This window comes from Bombus bifarius, unplaced genomic scaffold (genome assembly GCF_011952205.1).
Source record: "Bombus bifarius isolate JDL3187 unplaced genomic scaffold, Bbif_JDL3187 scf7180000007974, whole genome shotgun sequence".
Lineage (NCBI taxonomy): Eukaryota > Metazoa > Arthropoda > Insecta > Hymenoptera > Apidae > Bombus > Bombus bifarius.
Genome location: NW_022884360.1, coordinates 2,289,501 through 2,311,018, shown reverse-complemented (window position 1 = coordinate 2,311,018; position 21,518 = coordinate 2,289,501). Strand labels below are relative to the sequence as shown.

Sequence of the window (21,518 nt, the reverse complement as noted above, 5' to 3'; positions counted from 1 at the left end):
TATAATTATATATAATGGTATTTCATTATAATTATATTATATAATAATAATAATTAACTAAATATTAAATATTATATTATTATACTAATAATATAATAAAATAGGTCATAAATTTCTAATTACAGATTATAAGTATCACTGAAATTGTTTTTCTTTTTTTGTAATCTATTGATATAGGCATATTTTTCCTTCAATAGCTCAAGGTTTCTTCGATGATATGGCTCTCTTATTTGTAATAACTCTCCAAATATTTCAGGAAATGTATTCGATTCCAATTCTAAGAGCTGGCTTCACCGTCTATGTCATTGTTTGTAGCGTGAAAAATCGACGTGGAAAAATAAAAAAATCAAATATTGTTGATTTCCCTGGTCAACGTAATCTTGTTAAGCAAATCTCAAGTGTATTCGTAATTTTCAGGAAGTACTACATTGTAAGCGATATATGCAAAAAAGTCCGGCGAATGACTGGAAAGTACTGCAATCACATCATCTGTTTCATATGTATTTATTAATTTGATCTCGGGAGTGGGATAGTATACACTGTAGGTCGACTAGAAATTTACCACATAATTATTGGTAGTCATAATTAGTTGGTTATGCGCGCTCGTAGATATAGAACTTGGCATGGAACGCTTCGATTGTTTTCATCGAATCTAGGACCTGTCTGTACGAAAACTCAACACCAAAGTGAATTATTGCCTGGAAAAAGAAGAACAGTGTTTAATGATATAATCGTGCAATTAACTGTAAGTACTGACACCCGAACGTCTTACTTCTCAAAAAATTTAATCTAAATTCTAAAATTAGAACTTCAGTATCTTCTGTAACAAAGTAAACATTTCTTTTGTTTTTTATTATTTAATTTGTACTTTACAGTTTGTCTAGGTAAACATGAAATGAAAAAGTTTTCATCAAGATTCGTGGAATTATCGATAAAATTATGAACAGATTTATTGTTTCTGAACAATTAAAAACTTATTTGTAATATTAGAGGTATCTTTAACTTTTAAACAATCCTGCGAGTTTATCGATCGCTTGTATTTTTCATTTTTTCCTTAGTGTCGACGCGTTATTTCGTTCTTTAACTTTATATTTTAAGCATCTTCCTTCAAATGTCGAATAAAAATAAAATAAGGATGAAACTGCAGGAAAGTTACGCCCTCTCCGATTTTAATATATTTTTTTTATTATTATTTAATTTGCACTTTACAATTTGTCCTGGACATTCGGTAAATTTTTCAAGCTGATTTTAATATATGTTACAAAAATTTTGAGCCACCTTTTCTACAAATATAACCGGCATAGATGGTATTATATAATGTTAATTTATATTATATAATATATAATAGCAGTATTATATGAATCTATTATATAAGATACATAATATTTAATAATATAGTATTATATGTAATACTATAACTGATAATACCTTTAATATAAATAATTAATACTATAATTTTTTTTTTATTCAGTTGTTTACATTCACAATTTGTCCGATTTGGACATTTGGTATTAATATTATTAGAATAATTAAATTTGTATTAAAATTATTAGAATAATATTATAATGATGAGGAATTTCCTACCGTGATAGTCTACGTGTGTTTGACTCTTAATATTTGACAGAAGCCCAAAATTTAATTATATTATCTACATTCCTTAGCTTTCCAAAATGTTGTTTCTTTAATACTAATAATTTTTCGATATAGATACCTTATTAACTTTTCATAAGGAATTAATCTGTTCTAATCTTTGATTTTGATGAATGGAACCTCTGATTATTCAGAACAAAAATCTCAACATACTATTTGTTACATTTAGAAGAAAAAAAAAAATAGCAATTAAGTTAGAAAAATTTACCAAATGTCCAGCTGGAGAAATTGTAAAGTACAAATTAAATAATAAAAAGAAAAAAAAAAAATTTAGAAAAGTCCAAAGTTATCCCTGAGAAATTAATTGGATATAGTGTTTTGTCTTAATAAATTTGTTCTGCTAAGTCTGCAATTCTTCGAATTTAGGAAAAAATCTTAACCGTTTGTTTTTCTTTTCAGACAACCGACAGTATTCTCTCTTAATTTTGTTAAAGTGAACGAGTGTAAAAAATATTACAAAATGAACGAAGTGAATTATTTCATGAATGTCACTGGTCCCGAGCACTGGATAATCTTTGACTTTGAAACAACTGACTTTATCTGGAACGTTCTGATATGGATGAGGAATTATTGGTGGAAGTGCTTTTACTATACTGCTATTTATTTAGTCGTCATTTTCACAGGGAAGCTTTATATGTCAAATAGACCAAAGTTTGATCTGAGAGGTGCACTCGCATTATGGAGCGGATTGCTTGCGATATTCTCCATTATAGGAACTATAAGAACAATGCCAGAATTGTTTCACATATTGTACAATCACGGATTTTACTATAGTATTTGTTCGAACAGGTAATTTCTATGTTGAAGTATCGAAATGTTTTCGAACGAATCGTACATTGAAAGTCAATCGTTAATTAAACTGTTGTTACTCGCTCGTTGCACTCTCGAATCATCAAATGTCTCTGTTAAAAGCGTTTTTTGATATCTTAAAAGCGAGCGAGTTCTAACGACATCGTTGTCTTTTAAGCTTGTATTGGCTTGTATGACGTCGTTAATTGGAAACTGCATTCGTTGTAAAAACCTCGATTCTTGCCTGCACTTTTAATCTCATTTCCGCGCAACGAACAAGTAACCATATTTCTCATTTCGTATTTGAAACAACACACGCATTATAAAAGTTTATTCATTGGTGAAATAATTTTCTGAAAATATTTTATGTTTATTATTCTAATGTTTCGCATTATGTGCTTTTAGTTACTATACTCATGATCATGTGTGTGCTTTCTGGTCAAGCTTGTTCGCCTTATCAAAGATCGTCGAACTTGGCGATACTGTCTTCATTGTGTTACGAAAGCAGCCATTAATATTTCTACATTGGTACCATCATATAACGGTTATCTATTTCACATGGTACTCTTATTCGCTACTCATGGGAACATCCAGATGGTATATCGTGATGAATTACTTTGTCCATTCCTGGATGTATTCTTACTATGCTCTTAAAGCAATGGAAATCAAACCACCAAGATTCATCGCCATGATGATTACTACGATGCAGCTAGTGCAAATGGTTGTAGGTTTCTTTGTAACTGGCGCGGCTTACTATTATATAAAGATTGGCGAGAAAGAATGCCACGCTACGACTTTCAACGCCGCTTGCGGCTTGCTCATGTACTTCAGTTACTTCGTTCTATTCGCTATGTACTTTTACAAGGCCTATCTGTCTGGTAATAGCAGGACGAAAGTCGAATAGGAATACCATAACAATAGAACAAACGATTTTGCAGAAATGCTATTTAAAATCGTGTTACTTATACTACATACAATATTTACGTTTGTATTTATAATAGTTTTATTGTATTTTCGACCAATCGCGAAGAAACACGTCAATGGGAGTCGTAAATCTCCGTTACGATTATAATAATCGACGCCGCGAATGGATCGATCCTTTGATTTCCGTTGAGATAATAGGGGTGGTTGAGGGGGTATAACACTGCGATTAACAGGGTTATAAACTATATATTTTTAACACTTAAATTACACCGTTGCTTGTGATATACGTCGTAGACAATGATTTAGCGTATAGAGATGCGATACACTGGCACGATATTCGTTGGTAATCGAGCAGGCTCTTAGAGTGTTTTGTTGACGTAGCAATAAGGGAGACTGACCCGGTACTGACATGTTGACTATTCTAACGTTGAAGAATAAGTAAAGTACAGTGACGATGCTGTATCGCGGGAAAGCTAATGATGGGTGTGTCTAGCGCACGGGACCATCGGATTTGTTGATGACACTTTTGGTTAGGAAAGTGAGGGCAGTAAACATTGCTTCTGATTGGATAAAAGAAGGTTGGTGGACTAGGAAGGGTCTTAGCCGCCCTCGATAGAAGGTTGCTAGTGGGAAGCATGTACGTGAGAAAAACTAACTTTCCCGTGTCAAGCCGTAGTAGACAATAATCTTTAGAAAAATTTTTTTTTCATTTATTTGTTAAAATTACAATCAATTCTCGCGTTGAGAACTCTTTAGAAAATGATTTAGAAAAAAAGATACTTGTTCGGTCTGAAGGACCTTAGCTAGCAAATTCCTGAGATTTACTACGGTTTTTTTTTTTTTTTATTTATTTGTTAAAATTACAATCAATTCTCGCGTTGAGAACCCTTTAGAAAATGATTTAGAAAAAAAAGATACTTGTTCGGTCTGAAGGACCTTAGCTAGCAAATTCTTGAGATTTACTATGGGTCCTTAAGACTATTGAGTGTACGCAGTAAGGATGAGCGAACATCTGATTCCCATCTTGCCCGCGGTGTGTGACCTGGTCTAAGTACAGTGTCGCCCGACGTAACATTTATTATACGAAATATTTTGAAATCTCACTAGTACTGTAACGAGACACGACTATCGTGATTACGATGGTAAATTTTGAAACGGATCTGAAAATGTAGAAACATTCGATAACTACACAAAAAAGATCCTTTGCATAATTGCACAGTCGTCCTTATCGCTATAAGGCGAAGGTTCGAGATCAAGTAGTGTAACATGATCCTGTGTCAGACATCGCTAAGACAATGTATCTAGGTAGTAGTTCAAAAGCGAAAGCTTCTTATTTACAACTTTTTTAATGTTTTAAAGTAAACTTTTACCGACGTATTTGTAAGATCTTTCTGATTGAAACGAGACCAAACATGATATAATTTGAGTTACATTTACTTATTGATATGTATTTAATTATCGTTTATCAAGTAAACAAACATACTCAAAATTATATCGTGTTTGGTCTCGTTTTAATCAGAAAGATGTAACAAACATATCGGTAAAAGTTTTATTGATCATAAATTAAAAATAGAAAATATTGATTTTTGAGATCCGAGCTTGTTGCCAGTCTTAAATGTTTGTTGACTCTCGATTTTTCTTCGTTTCTTACTCGTGTTTACGTTCTTTTCTACGTTCGGTATGTCTAAGATCTGAGTTTTGAGGAATAGGATCGTTTCTGCATCTCCATAATTGCAACACTTAGGTCCCGATTTTCGTGCAATTATCAAACGGTTTGCATATGTAGAAGTTACAAGATATTTATTGAAAACGTACACTTCGTAAAAACCACGAAGGTATTTGACAGTCAATTATTCACCATATTAATAAGCTATAATATTCAGTCCATCCTTAGCACTAACTATATGCTTAAGGCTATTATTTATACTGTATATTAACTTCTATATGTATATGTTACGGGCGAAATCCGCAAGACACGCGGATACGGTTCTGTCGGTACAGTGTAGAATTAAATGTCGGCCACTTGACAGTACAACGCCTGACGGGCATCGATATATTCACAATTATAACTCATGTAACAGCTTAGTACCGGCACAACAACGTTGACTTATCCATGCGTCGGCAACATACGAGATCACTATTGCCCATATTACAAAAGTATCGAAATTTACTATTAAAGAAACGGCTATAATAGCATTGTTACTTGATCAGAAAGAAGACAATAGAAAAAGAGGAGAAAATACTGAGTGTATAGAAGTCTGGGATTAAGAAAGAGCAAAGGTGAATTTCATACACTACATATATATGTAAATATGTCAACGACCCAATTTCAGATATTATTTGAAAAAATCGAAAATGTTATACAAAAACGAAATACAAATTTTAGACAAGCAATAACGTCCATAGAGAAACTGGCAATATATTTAATTCTCGCTTGTCTATAATTTCACATCTTAATACGTCCCTCGGTGACTGTCATAGGAAATGAATGAAATGAGAAGATAAATAATATTATAAATTCCTTTATCGAATATAAGAAAATAAATATTTAGGCTATTGAGATTTCGTATTCTTCACAAAGAATATATCTATGTGATAGGCGTACAGCTCTGTCGTTCTTGTCACAGTGTGTACTATGCACATTTGCATTCTGTTCTTTCTTTTTCAAAAATATGACAATGACTCTTTTTCGTAGAAATCGTATGTCTCTAATGACCGTTATAAGACGCCATTTGGATTGATATTCCTTGTACATATATTGTGTATAATTTACAGAGCATTAGAATCGCGAGTGACATTTGTGCGTGATGCTATGTATGGTTACACCAAAGAATGTACAATTTTAACTAGAAAAAGGTATGATTGAAGGTATGAGAAAAAGGTGACTATGCTATTGAGGATAAGTGAGATATGTAAATAATGTGAATTTGTCTATGTTGGTCTGAAATACGATCGAATATATAGGTTGGACATTCCAGGGGGAGGGTAAGGGTTAGGGTTATGCTTAGGATTAGGTTTAGGTTTAGGTTTAGGTTTAGGGTTAGGTTTAGGTTTAGGTTTCAACAAAACTCTTGACAAAGCAATCTCGGGAATTGTGCTTTACAAGTCGCTTTTACAAACAGACACTAGAGAACGCTGCGATCGAGAAGTTAACGCCATCCTTCGATGAAATTGTTGAACATAAAAAGAATAAACTAAATTGAGATTATTCAATGTAAAGTAAACTGAATACAATTACAATGTAAAGTGGCTAAAATAAACTACTCTTCATAGTTTTTCACCAATTATTTAAAGTATTTGGTAAAGCAAAATGTTGTTTAAATAAATATCAATTATGAGCCATTATTAAATATGTATTATTACCTCCAACAAAAAAGTTGAACAAAAATATAACTTCCAAATCAAACCTGTACCTATATATTTAATAATTTATATTTGTCGCGTATATCGGGAAGTAAACTATACATTTTTTTAATGCGTTAAAATATTGTGTTATTGTTAACACTCTATAATGTGTAAATAGTATCTTGTCCAAAATATTATTCATAATTGAAACATTTCAATGTTATTAAATTTTGTATTGAAGAAGCAAAATTATAGAGCCTACAAAGGTTTTTAATAGTAAAAAAAACTATGTATATTATATAACATTTATTAGATATTAATTAGATGCAAAGTAATAGCATATGCAATATAATCGTAATAATAAATTTAAGACAGAAGTCGGTGACTATTACCATTATCGTGGTACGGCTTTTCCTTCCATCCTCCCTTCTAGTTGGCCCGCCGTGGGTCGAATACGAGGAGATATTCGACAACCGTGAGATCGAGCTTCGACGTCGCCTGCTAATTGTGATGAAATTCGGTTAAATGGAAAGCTCCGTGTAATTTTAACAGGAACAGAAAACTTATAATTGCGATACTTGTCCCGACAAGCCAAGGATGCATCTTGACATATGTTTTATAAATTATCGTAAAAAAATACAGAAAACATATTACATACATACATACAAATACATATACCAATACATGTACATATTCAATATAAATATATATACATATTCAAAGATGTAAATATACTGGGAGTAAGGTTTTGGGCGTCAGATGTATCTTCGCGGGAATTAGTCATTGATGCGGTACAACACAAATGTAGTTTACTGCAATAATGGGGTTGTTACAATCTTGACAGTTAATCACGGCGATTAGGCACTCGCGAAGCTAGCGACAATGGCCTCAGGTTCGTTAACGAATCCACGGTCAACGGGATGATGAATGCGATGTCATACACGTATGACTCAACGTACAAGTAAAACTTATCTGAATGAATTAACTTGCAGTCCAAGTGGAACTGTCCTTATATATTCCTCTCCCCACCTCTCGGATTAATCTTTGTTTTTAAGGAGAGCCATATAATCATTCCATAACTCTGTCAGGTACACGTCCCTCCCGTGACCGTGGCTACGTCCAGTGACCCACTATGTCATTTCGAGCCCGAACCCATCGTCATAAAGCCAGATTGGAACATTAAAACTATTTCTTATTTTTATTACTTAAGTGTAGCTATAGTAAAAGTCTGGACTAGGGTATCGGGGTTTTTCTCAACATTCCAGACGGGGAATCCTGATACCACGCGGAGGGCAGGGACACAGCGCAGCACACGCTGGAGCTCTGTCCGGCGTGGGAGCTGCCCCGCTACACCCTGCGGCACGTCATAGGAGAAAGACTGAACCCCTCGGCGATTGTAGAAGCGATGTTGAGAGGCCACAGGAATACGAGGCCGTCCGTCTCTTATTCCAGAATAAGGGAGAGAAAGAAAAACTTGCAGGATAAGACGATGGAGGAGGATGGCAGTCAGGCGGCCTAGAGCCGCCTCATCGCCGTCCCAACGCACCACGACTAGAGGGGGCGATAGCGCTAGGGGCAATGTCCCCCCCCCCTAATGCCAAATTAAACAGACGGAGAATTTCAGGACTGGCTCGAACAAGAGGACGCGGGAAGGGGGTGCAACAGAAGATAATTCCTGGGGCACTCCTGTCATACGCGTAGGATGGTCATCGTGGGGTTTTAGTCGGTAGGAGTCCGACACTACTCTGCTGTTACCCGATTATTAGCAATAGCGGAGTGTCCATGAGGATTTCTCCACGTACAAAAAAAAAAAAAAGAAAAGAAAGGTATAATATTTAATCTTTGAATATCTTGCAAAATTTGACATACATTTTCGGATAGTGTAATATCGTGAAAATTAAGGATATAAATTTTTTCCGATTACTTACAATTTATTAATATCGAATTAAATATACAAACATAAATTGGACAGAAAACGATGTTTGTTTAACTGAAACTAAATGCGATACTCGTATCTATATCAAATAATTTTACAGTTATTTGGCCACTCTCGTCGCAACGATTCTAACACATTCTGTCTCTCTCTCTCCCCCCTCTCTCTCTAGCAACTCGATCAATTCTCTCGACAACTCTGACTCTCGCAACACACACACTTTTCGACTCAACACTCTAACCTTTCGGTCGCCCCACCGTGAAACACGAAACCGTCCTTCTAATCTAACGTCGTTTGATGTTTTTCTCACATCTCTGTAAGAACTAGGTGACTTTAGTAAACGAACCACAGAAGGATGACGCACACGGTTTTTTCTAATTTCAACCGACCTCTAATTTAAATTACTTTACGATATTACAATAGGTTTCAAATTTTTCTATTGTAATCACGGTAGTCGTGTTTTATTACAGTGCTAATGAAATTTCATGTATTTATAAAAATTTTCATGCGTTACATATTAAATATTGGTTAGGATGCACGATTCCATCGAGAAAGAACAATGACATATGCAGGGTAACGAAATCAAAATAGCCTAAAACTTAAGTGATATTTACTTCTACAAACGAAAATGATGGACAAAGATCATTACGTTTGGAATTTTGTTTATTAGATATTGATATTTGAAAATTAATCAAAATTCCCTTGTGAGTTGGCAATCCTCAAACTTCGCATCTTTCAACAGGTGTGCTGCAAGAACATGTGCAATATCTGATAATTTAGTCCATTGATCTCTTTTCCCTTAAATTGCAAGGTAAAGGCAGTAGTCATCCGACGTAAATATCTTGTCTCAATATAATGCAAAAGATATAATACAAACGCAAACTCTTTCAATTCGCTGTAACACGATTCGGCAATTGGATTGTACAAAATGGTACACAATTAGAATTCTTTATGCGCAAGCACTGTCATTTGAAATTTTCATTCGAACAAGCGTGTACATTATCTCAGATTTGCTCATGAAATTTTAGCATACTGAAATCTTAAATTTATCTTTAGTTCGTGAAGTATTAATAATAATTAATATTCTTCGCTATAGAAAAGTAACAATTCGAAACTTTTCTGATAAAAAGTCGATGATATTTTTCACAATTATTGATTTTTGAAATGTTACATTTCTAAATATTTCTATACTCGCGAACTCTTTTGTCAGAAACTTCATAAAAATTCGTCAAAAGATGCTTTTGGATCTCAAGGAGATCCTTGTTAATTCATTGATAATACATGTAACGCTGATCCTGCTAAACTAGTCATCATAAAATTAATGCTAAATTAATGCTAAATTAAATGTGCAACTAATACTTATCACTAATATTATGCATTTTCATTTATCACAAACATCTTTTACGTCTTTCAGTTAAGAGAGACTCGTAAAAACTACGTATTTCTAAGTGACATTTCTTCTCAGTGTTTTCAAAAAAGCCTTTGAAGACTACCAAAAAGTTTTCCAAAACTTTGGTCTTTCATTTTATCTTGACCTTGCCATTGCTTGATGTTTTATTGGCATATGCCTTTTTAGCTTTGTCTTCAGATTTGTTAGATAGATAAGCCTGCTGGAAGAATCTAGCGAATAGAATGAAATAGCTGAAGTACATTAGCATCGAAAATTTGATGTTGGAAAGTGTAACGTTACATTCGTTGATTTGCATGTAGTAGTAAGCCGCAAAGACTATAACGCAACCTACAACCATTTGCAACAATTGTAGCATAGTGATTGTTATGGCTATCCATTTTGGTAGACTGAATCTCATTGCTTTCAGAGCGTAATAAGAGTACATCCACGAGTGAACGAAGAGGTTCATCGTAGTGAACCATCTGCCAGTCGCTGAAGTTTCCGCATAAGAGTACCATGTATAAAGAAGAACAGTTATATGGTGATACCAGTGTAGGAATATTAATGGTTGCTTTCGTAACACGATGAAAGCTGTGTCACCGAGTTCTACTACCTTCGACAATGTAAACGAGAACGTCCAAAAGGCTGCAACGGGGTCTCGCGTAAGGAAACTGAAAAGCAAGTAATTACGTTTCTACTGTGAATGAATATTCTGGAAATATGTACGATAATATGTAATAGGATATTATTCTTATACTGAAAATATTTTCAGGAATAAAGTATTAAAGTGAAATTACTTTGGAACACAAACGCTATAGTAAAACCCATAATTGCTTAAAGTGTGGAACATCTCTGATCCCATTCGAAGAAAGCCAAGAATGGAGAACGTCGCAAGCATCAAACTCCATAAAGTAAGCCAACGTCTTAGGTCGAACTTTGGCTTATCTGATAGGTAATACTTTCCAGAAAAAACTAGAATGACGTAGATAGCACAATATACGAGGCAGTATGGCAAATGATCATTCATTGGCGTCACGGTATCCCAATAAATAAAATTTTTTTCCAGGTTCAAGACGTACGAGTAATTAGGTAGAGACATCTGCATGTAGCTCATATTCTCCTTCATCTTATAATCCATTTTAACGCTCGTCCCGGGATTTGCCTTTTCTATCCAAGATTTTTATCTCTGTTGCCAATCTATTGAAAAAGAAGAAGAGTACATCGGATACGGTGTAATTTATATTCTGACGAACACGAATAATTGTTTTATGTATTTACGTAGTAGCGTATAATATAGTTACTTATAAATTATTCCGTGGTTTGGTGTAAACGTATATGGCGAATTGCACGTTATCCAATTATGCTTTTTAGTACTCGTGTCACAAAAATGCGCCTTATCTTTAATAGATCCGATAACAAACTTATTCTTAAATTATATTATCTCATTAGCGGAAAAATGATAAACTATCTGGACTGTACTATAATGGGTCACAACATTCAATAACAAAAATTAGCGAACTATGTTAACTTTATCTATATATTGTATACCAGTTAATTTTTTTAAATGTTGTGTACTTAGTTTTTGCACAACTCTGCTAATACTAATTGTCTGTTCAAATTGACTGTTTGGTGATTTTTATGAAGTGTATTCTTTCAATGAATATCTCTTAATTTCTATATACATCTTCAGATACGTTTCAATTTCACCGATACAATTACGTTAGTTGTATTTCGTTACAGGGCTAATGAGATTTGAAAATATTTTTTAAAATACTCAAACACTTTCACGAGCCGCTGTGTATACAAAATATATAATATATTTGAGTGTTAATACCAACGTATATCACAGAACAAAATTCTTCTTGTACGATGGAAAATCCAACTTAGTCGATTCCAACGTTAATATCTCTTGTATCCAGTAAAAGCAATTAATTCGATGAATGATTGAATTTCCGCTGAATTCTTGTTCTTCCTGTAACCAGAAAAATAAGACTGACGACCAATTTATAAAAATCATTGCTACTTGGTCGTAAAGTTCCCACTCCTGATACTGAATTAATAAATATGAATGTATACATTTGATATATTCTCACATAACAGGCTTATTGGATATGTACGTTGGATCGAAGAATTTGCTTACCCATGGCTTTTTATGTATATCTATCATTTTAACATGTTATAATGACTTTAGTACATACTACATCACATTTTTTATCAAACGACAATGTAGATTTCATAAATGTAGTTTCTATTACGGTGAATTTTTGAAAGGAATGTTCCAATGATCTTTAAGAATTTTATTAAATGACTTTAGACAATAATTTCATTTTTATTTTTACGCTGAAAATCAAAATTCCAATTTATCCGTATTTTGTATAATTCTTTGAGCTTAGAACACAGGTGAATTTTCCTAAAAATGGATCAACATTCAATAACAAAAAGTGACGAAAATATGTTAACTTTATCTATACGTTGTAGACTAGTCAATTTTTTGAAATGTTGTTTACATAAGTGTATTTATTTTGAATTTGAACTTCTTCAGATTTAACAATATTCGAGATTCTACGAACAAGAAGAGATTCTAAAAAATAGTATCCATTTATATATTTATAGTAACTATTTCCATCTCATTATCTTTCCTACATAATTAGTTTCGACCTTGGACTTCTCTGACTGTAATGAATATAAACCAATGATACTATGACGACGTATCATTAATGTATATTTATCGCAATTAATACCTTTCATTGTGTTAATACTTAGTCACCCGCACGCGCCACGGGGTTCACTGTACATCTTTCCAAACATCGAGGACTAATATTCACTACTTAAAAAACAAAAGGGTCTAAAAATTATTTAAGTGGTCAATTATATTTTGCGGTAATGATGTTATTTAACCATTTCACATATTGTTTATACAAACTATCAAATTGAAAGTATACATTAGAAGTATACAAAAATATAGGTAAAATTACAAACATTAAAGATGACTAGAGATAAATAACGCGACTCGAAGGTGTAATTAAAAATTCATAATGCATTTTAATATCGTTTTACAATGTGGTATCGTTCGATTATAACTTTATTTAGTCATAACTGATAGTGTAATATTTGAATTAATTTTAACACCACTAGATCGCTGTATTTTATTATATGCTGTACATTATAAAAGCAGAAAAAGTGGCGTAATTAATTGGGAATAATTCCAGATAAACAATAACAGATAATAACAAAAAAAAAAGTCAAAAAGGGAGATCTCCCTGTTCGGTCACGCAGCGATGTACTTTACAGAGGGAAGATCTCCCTATTCGGTTGGCTAAGTGTTAATGACAATTTTTCATCTTCATGATTTTTTAAATTAGAATGATTTCAATCATTTTTTAATATGTTACCGGCAGTATGATTTTGAATGACTTTTCCCTACGGATGGTTCTAATTTCCAAGATATTCGTAAGAAATTTGTAAGAAACAGTAAGCGTACGCGTTGGTATCGGTTGCCTGCTACACGGCGGTTTGCAACGAGACGTGATAAAGTACGACGCGTACCGAGCGAAAATTCAAAGTCGATTTTCTCGAAAACAAAGCCCCGAACGAAAAATTGTTATTCTATATTTTCGACTTTTTTTTCGCGTAGAATCACCCCCTTTCCGCTTGTACCACCAGTTACCAACCACTCTGTATAATATGATTATACATTATACATATCTATCAGTTTCATATACGTTTCAGTTTGCGAATGCAAACTGCTCGTAAAAAAATTTGATGAGATGATTCCTGTAGACGATACATCATACGCTTTCATACGAAGCACGCATGAGGTTGGTGGCATTAGCTTGGGCGCCGCGTGTCAATTTTTCGGGTACTACAATCTTTCGGCAACGTAGTATTTTTAATTGTTGAAACTATGTCAAGATCCAAGACTGCCGGTTATATGTATAGGAGAAACTCGTTGAATATGTTGACCTTTAAAAAATCACCGAAAGTAAAGGAAGTAGCTTTCCTATAAGTTCATCTCGATGTGTAAAGTCCTTCTGGGCATCTAGAAAATTTAATAAATTAAATAACATTGAAGTTTACATCATTAATTAGAAACATCCCAAGCTTATCTCTATTCGAAGTAAATGTTAGAATGGAACTGTTATTTCAAGATAAATAAAATAATTGATAAACATCTCATAAATATGCAATTATCAGGATAATGAATTTTAACATCCAGTGGACGAACGTCTGTAGTGTTGTATTAGTATTGAAATTAATTAATATTCGCCTACTGTATAATATTCTTCGACGATACGTTTAAAAAAATTAATACTTTGAACAAAAGTTGGACGAAATTTTTTTCGGACGAATATTAGAGGAAAATAGTGAAGCCAAGAAAAAGCTTCTAAGAATGTTCAAAGAAATTACGCCGGCCATGTTCAATTGGCATAGCCAACACAATGGCTACACATGTAACAAATAAGATTGCATTTCTTATTGCAAAATTAATGGTATACTTACATATAAATATATGTACTTGTCTCGTGATTTAACAGAGAATTGCCATTTTCTTTTGTCAATAGAATCGCATCAAAGTTTCAGTATCCATGTTGACTCTATTGCTCATAATAGTATTGTGAAAATTATAAACTATGCGAACTGTCTTGTGCATTTTTGTGTGTTATTTCCTGAATAGAGAAGTACTTATCGTAAATAAAAACCTAATGAACTAAATAGCGTGTACGCTTGCTTGAGGCTTGAAAGTACACTTCTAGTCAAGAGTAAAAACAAGTTTACATTAGTAAGGTATTCAAAATTACTCGAAGTCAAGCGACTTAATTAATAAAAAAAGCATGATAGTAGGAATTCAAAAGAATATCTCAAATCGAGTAAATGATAGTGAAATATGGAAATAAAGAGGTTTCGAGATTAAATTAATGTAAACGAGGCGTTAGACATCATATAATTTATTGCTAGATTCAATATGCGCAGCATTTGAGATTATCGTAAAATTTCTATATTTTCTATTCTATTTGAGCATTCTACCATAGCCACGTTTTAAGACTATGCTAACGAAGACTAGAACAAAATTTTCAAAAGTTATCTTGAAATGCGTTTCTATGTCTTCATAAAAGATTCTGACGAGGAACACTTCAATCAATATTATGTTATATTAAATTTAATAAAAATTCATATTAAATTCCGAACCGAAGTTCGTCGATTGTTTTTCATAAAAGTAGTCCTGCTCCTGAACTAATTATGAATAACGTTTTTTTTTTAAATATCTCGGTGAGATTTTTAGTGCATTCTTTCAAATTATATAAAAAAACCACATGATTATATCTACATGATAATCAATCGAATAGCGTTTCTCGTAAGAAGGTATTTTCATAAACTGCCATTGAAAAGCGTTCTTGAGAAAATGCTATTTTAGTTAGCCTTGAGCTTGTCGTTAGCATAATCTTTTTTTCCAACATTCTTCGTATGTTTGCCAGACAAATAACTATTCTTAAAGAATATAGAGAAGAGAATGAAATAGCTGATGTACATCAGCATACCAAGCTTGGCGTTGTAAAGCTGAACGTGGCAATCATCTCGTCCACTTGCTACGTAATAGTGACTCATAGCAGTTACAGCGCAACCGGCAACCATTTGTACCAGCTGTAACGTAGTGATAAGCATGGCAACCCATTTTGGTGGGCTGAATTGCATTGCTTTTAAAGCATAATAAGAGTACATCCATGAATGGACGAAGTAATTCATTACGGTGTACCATCTGCCTGTTGCTGTAGTTTCTATATAACATAACCACGAATAAAGAAGAACTGTTATGTGATGGTACCAGTGTAGAAAGATTAACGGTTGCTTTCGTAACACGATGAATATTGTGTCTCCGAGCTCAGCAATTTTTGATAAGATAAACAAGAATGTCCAAAAACCAGAAACGTGGTCTTGTGTAAGGTAGCTGTAAAAAATAATAATATATGTAATTACGTTTTTAGCATTTTAGAAATATTGTTGTTATATAAAATAATATTATGTGTTATATGTCTCAAAATTTATCAGACTATAACATAGACAAATACCCAACATTTAGTTTTTAAAATAGTAGGGATATAGAATATTTATGTAATAAGATAAATCTAATAAAAAAAAGAAATAAATTGATAAAATGAATTGAAAATAAACAATTTTTATTTGAATAATATATTTAAGAAATAAATATACAAAGTTATTTCTTAATTAACTTTGAAACTTGTTAGTCATCTGAAAATATTTTAAAAATTAAAATGGGAAAATGAAATTACCTAGGTGAACAAATACTATAGTAAAATCCATGATGCCTTAACGTATGAAACATTTCTGGTGCTGTCCTAAGAAATCCCATAATGGAGAATAACGCAAGCATTGCACTCCACAAAGCAAGTTTGCTTCTCAGGTTAAACTTTGGTCTATTTGACATGTAATGTTTCCCACCAAAGATTATGACAGCGTAGATCCCACAGTATAAGAAACAATTTGGGTAATGGCTTCTACTCCATGTTAGAGAATTTGTGTAAGAGTAAGTTTTTTCAAAGTTGAAAACATATGAGTAATTAGGTATAGTAAGCTGCATATAATCGGCGTTGCCCATCTTGGGGTATCTGTTTTCTATCTTCTGACTATAGAGAAGGTATTGCCTTTCGCCTCTGGTACAGGTCAGCTGAAAAGAAAGAGAGACAATTGATGATATTTTTGTTAAATATTATTATAAAGTATCAATAAGTATAATAAGTATTTCCATTTTGACTTTCCACAATGACTTTTTGGAAACAATATTTCTACATCGTTTCTCAGGTTTGCTCGAGTCATTAGTTATCTTAGAACTATATTATTGTCCTTTCCTATTCTGGTTCTATATTCTTCAGCTTCTTCTAGTTGTAGTGTATTGTTACTTAGCATATACTTTCTTCCTTTGACTACTTTTCTCATTTTCTATTCTAAAGATGCAAGCTCATTTATAATAATACTTCAGTTGAACCGTTTATTTGGAAAATTAATTTGTTTAACAGAATTGTTGCATTAATATCTTAAATATATGGAACTTGTGGTTTTCCCTGTATTTGAAATATTTAGTAGCATTTGCTTTGTATCAGGAATTGTTGCTTTATATAGTATTGTATCATTTTTTACTGGTTAGTCTCTGCCCTCTGTAATCAGTTTTCATCAATTTTAAGTTCAATCTTTTCCTTGTCATTACCACGTGTTCTTAGTGAAACTAACCTCATTTCGCTTTCGCCTTTAACAATTTTTATTCGTGTAGAACCATCATTAAAATGTAGCGACAAGTGAACGAATTATGGAATTTTTTGTTTGCTACTAAGCTTATATTTACTAAACTATATTAATAAATAACATTCATGCACACGTGCATATTGATCTTTCCACCTTACTATCGAAATAAATTGACGATCATTAAGATAACAGAATAATAAATCAATTCTTATACAACTGTAAATATTTAAACGAAATATTGTTATTAGCTGAAAAAGATTAGTAAGTTTCCGCTTCATATAAGAGTGACAGATGACATTTTCAAATAAATGTCAATGTCAAATAAATATTAATACATTTTTGTTAAACAGGAAATACAGAAAAACTTAAACCTAGATTAAAAAAAAAACTTTTTTTCAAAAAATAATGACCTATCTTAGAAATGTTAGAAAATAAAGCATTCGGTATTTTCCTGTCATTATGTATATCTACGTGTCCTTATTGATTATCTCCTTACAACGTTATGTTGTTTTATATTTTTCGATTTTGTGAAAGAACATATTATAATTGTTGAATATCTTTGTTAGAGCTTCTTATTTTACGATAGCCTAATATTTTTGCCCAAAACGTCTTTGAAATATCATGCGTATTATATAATAACTAAATTATGCTACTCGTACGCTTTTTAAAACAGTTTATTACTTACTGATTGAATGTTAATGTTTCGTTATGCTGTTTTGCAACATTCGGCTCACGAGCAGACGTCACTGGAATCCTTTCACCTTTTGCAGGATGTTGATTTTGATATGAACTTGGAACCGTACTTACCTATCTTGCATTCCTAAGCCATCCCTTTCAGGGGTGTCTCAAGTCACGTGCGTTTTAACCCCTAACCATTTTTGAAGCCACAGCGTACGAATAATTACTTATTTTACTTGTATTTAAATAAAACGACTTGAAGAGGGTCCGTGCAAGGAAGCAAGACGAATTATTTATTTGTGATTTATTTACTTAGAAAAACAAATGATAATTTACGTCATAGGAAAACCTGTATAAAACCGTATTATCCATTTCTATATACATATACCCTTCTATTAAAAACTACAATTCGTCTTCTTATTGAATAAGCGATGTCAAAATTTGGACCACATTTGTCCATCAAAGGAGAGTGACGCGTATTCATCTATCGTACTATTGAAAGGAGTTCTACCTACCTAGCAGGAGTGGTGAGGAGCAAGAGAATGCTTCCGCTTCTTTTACTAATTGTCTCACGTAGATATCACGCATATGCTGGCCGTGGCATGTGTTATCATAGTTGTAGTCATGTACTTGACGAATAAGTGAAAATCGTGTGATAAAGCATGTTCATAAAACATTTTAGAAAAAATCAACTATGAATTTCTGTCTCATTGTCAGTGAAGTGCAAGTGTATTTAACGGCAATAGAAATTGTTACATTACGAAGCTTAGGTATGTTTGCCAAGTGTAAACAGTGTGCATTTAAGCAAAATGAAACAAATAATTCTTACTCGCTCCGTATTCTGCCAGGCTTCTCTCTCTTTTTTTTTCTTTTCCGCACGCCGTTGTACGTAGCTGCGCAGTGTCACCTGTATCTGATTTTCAGATGTAATTCAGAAATGATGCGTTTCGAGTGAATTGCAATTCCGCACTGCGGAAGTATGTAACTTGTTGCGTCTCACGATACACAAACGGTAATCTCCCGTAAATGCTTCGCACAAGAAGAAGTTCAACATTTCGAATTTTTACATTCCATGGAATGATAGCTAATATGTTAAAAAAGTACATCAAAGAATTTTCTTTTTTTCTTTTCTTTTTTCTTTCTTTCTGCCGGGTGTCAGTGGAATCGTATCAAATTCGTAGTATTTACGTCAACTCTGTCGTTCGTAATAGCCTTGTTCGAACTGTCGAAGTTCACGATATTAATAATTTGATTGTTTGAAAAATTTGTGGCGAGATCGATCGCTATCAAATTGTTGAAATATTTTACAGTCACGCGATTCAGCATTTTTCTTTATTTACGATAAGCAGAGAGTAGGAAGATTTTAGTCAGAACGACTATAAATTAATATTTATCAGTTATCTAGATTATTCAAATATAATGTTTATCTAAATGGAAGCTAGTTACTAGTAAATTTCAGAGAAATTTCTCAAAAAATGAGTTAACTAAGAAATATTAATTCTTAGTCGTTCTGATTATCATTATAACCACGTTAATTTTTGGTTATCGATAACCATTCTCGATGACGGAAATTTAATTTTAATCGTCAATAACCGATATAAATGACCGGAATCTTTTTGTAGTTACCGTTAATCGGTATCGACCACAAAAGCATTTTCTAGTTACATTCGACTATTGTCAATTGTTATTAACATTACTGATAAAATTAGTATTCATTGACAACATAAAGAATTTAATCATAAAACTCATATATTTTATTACGCAAAAGAACGGTATGAAAATATTTGAAACAAAATAATGGGATAAAAGATATCGTAGTTTATCGTAATATTTTTATCGACATTGTATTAGTATTATACATCAATATCTTTTATTTTATTGTTTGTTGCATACATTTTCATACTGATTTTCGATTAAGAAAATATATAAGTTTTATAATTAATTACTTTTTATATTGCTAATGAATATATACCGATTATCAGTAATGAAAAATCAGTAACCAAAATGAAATTCGGGTTATCGATAATCATTACCAGTAAACAAAGAAATTTTAATCATTTATAGTGGTCATTCCTAATCAAAATTATCTAATTAAACTTATCGACTTTCATATCATAAATATTACTATTTAAAATGTCTTATAATAATTGTGATGTTTGGCTAACGTTAAATACAATTATATTAATTACGTAAACTCACGATATGGTTTCTACGATTTTTCAGGAAATCTTGTCTACAAATTACGTATTGTTGATATTTAAGTCGGTTGGGACTGATGGAGCTTCTAAAATATTTTTCTCGTGAATAGAGAAGGAAAACGCTTGCCGTAGATAACTACTACGTAGTTCCGTAGACTATGTACCTCCCGTGATAATCAAGTACGTATGACATAACAAATACCAATTGCAAATTGTATCACTCTGTAAATGATATTATAATTAAAACGCTATCTTTTCATTTTCCAGAATACTCGTAGGGATTTTGGAATTTGTTCTGTTTCGATTCGCGTCTACTTGAAAGTAAACTTCCTTTTCAAATATAATATAGTAATGTAAGCTGATAATATTATAAGACTGCAGCGATTACCGACGTGGGAAAAACAATCTATAGTCGGTTAGAAGATATGGATATCCGTAGAAAATTCGAATTTAATCAATTAATGTTTGTGTTATTATATGTAAAAATTTAAGTATATGTTATACATATGTATATTATATATAATTATATAGTATATGAATATTTAGTTAATGTTGGACGTACTTGTAATGCATGGACTTGAGTTCGCCACTAACGACGGCTAATTATGGACACAACTCAGCAAACATTCTCATGTATAATTTAAAATGATAAAATATGCGAGTTGAGAAATAATCGATTCAAAATTCGGTTTTTTAATAAATCATTTTTTATTTGTCCTCTTTGTTCAGGAAATTTATTGAGAGATTTGAATATCTAATACTAAGGAGGTATAATATATTCATTTCGGTAAAAGCTTAGAGCCACGATACAACGTAGATATTTAGTAAGTGATATTTACGTTTTCTGCTAACGTGTTTGACAACATTAGAGGAAACCATGACAAATTTCGGCTCACATGATAATGCAACGTCAAATAATTATAATAGAAGCAGAGAGGGCACTGTGACACATGAAAACATAGAAAAACGAAGCTCTGCATAGTTGAAAATAATATATGAAAAACAAATTATAATATAATATAATATAATACTAATAGTACAAAAATACTAATATCATCGATTCTATCGGATTTCTATCGCGGATTCTATACATTTAGTCGTTCGCAAAAAAAGAAACAGATTTTAAATTCTATAATACAGGGTGTCCCAGTTACATTTTCATGCACGCTTTTCAACGTATTTTCCGTTTTTAGTTCCTCGAACGCTAAAATGATTCTCGCTTTTAATCGTACAACACTTGCATTGCCTTCGGAATAAACTTTTCATTTAATATGACTCCATAGATATAAATCAAAGGATGAGAAATCCGGTGATCGCGGAGGTTAAGTTACCGTACCAAATTTAATTCGGGGAGCAT

The 21,518-nt window shown here is 32.5% G+C and overlaps 3 protein-coding genes and 1 long non-coding RNA gene across 7 annotated transcripts; 2 read left to right on the top strand and 2 right to left on the bottom strand.

The window, feature by feature from the left end:
- Positions 1-605: 605 nt before the first annotated feature.
- Positions 606-3,412, top strand: LOC117217034 (elongation of very long chain fatty acids protein 6-like). Of its 2 annotated transcripts, XM_033464314.1 has the most exons (3): positions 606-745; positions 2,050-2,439; positions 2,845-3,412. In XM_033464314.1, exons 2-3 carry the CDS (start codon positions 2,111-2,113, stop codon positions 3,341-3,343), a joined length of 828 nt encoding a protein of 275 aa, XP_033320205.1. In that variant the 5' UTR covers positions 606-745; positions 2,050-2,110; the 3' UTR covers positions 3,344-3,412. The 2 variants fall into 2 exon arrangements, with proteins under 2 accessions (XP_033320205.1, XP_033320206.1); XM_033464315.1 differs by lacking the exon at positions 606-745 and having other exon boundaries at positions 2,040-2,439.
- Positions 3,413-9,730: 6,318 nt separating this feature from the next.
- Positions 9,731-12,216, bottom strand: LOC117217033 (elongation of very long chain fatty acids protein 6-like). Of its 3 annotated transcripts, none has more exons than XM_033464311.1 (3): positions 11,333-12,216; positions 10,829-11,228; positions 9,731-10,702 (listed from the first exon to the last, which is right to left on the bottom strand). In XM_033464311.1, the coding sequence occupies exons 2-3, from the start codon at positions 11,167-11,169 to the stop codon at positions 10,162-10,164; spliced, it is 882 nt and encodes a 293-aa protein (XP_033320202.1). In that variant the 5' UTR covers positions 11,170-11,228; positions 11,333-12,216; the 3' UTR covers positions 9,731-10,161. The 3 variants fall into 3 exon arrangements, with proteins under 3 accessions (XP_033320202.1, XP_033320203.1, XP_033320204.1); XM_033464312.1 differs by having other exon boundaries at positions 11,866-12,216; XM_033464313.1 differs by having other exon boundaries at positions 11,870-12,216.
- Positions 12,217-14,961: 2,745 nt separating this feature from the next.
- LOC117217017 (elongation of very long chain fatty acids protein 6-like) lies at positions 14,962-18,811 on the bottom strand. The gene is made up of 3 exons (XM_033464286.1): positions 18,793-18,811; positions 16,319-16,713; positions 14,962-15,975 (listed from the first exon to the last, which is right to left on the bottom strand). The coding sequence occupies exons 2-3, from the start codon at positions 16,642-16,644 to the stop codon at positions 15,441-15,443; spliced, it is 861 nt and encodes a 286-aa protein (XP_033320177.1). The 5' UTR covers positions 16,645-16,713; positions 18,793-18,811; the 3' UTR covers positions 14,962-15,440.
- Positions 18,363-20,834, top strand: LOC117217020. The gene is made up of 3 exons (XR_004489458.1): positions 18,363-18,733; positions 20,187-20,341; positions 20,429-20,834. It is a non-coding gene; the product is annotated as an uncharacterized LOC117217020 (long non-coding RNA).
- The last annotated feature ends 684 nt before the right edge of the window (positions 20,835-21,518 follow it).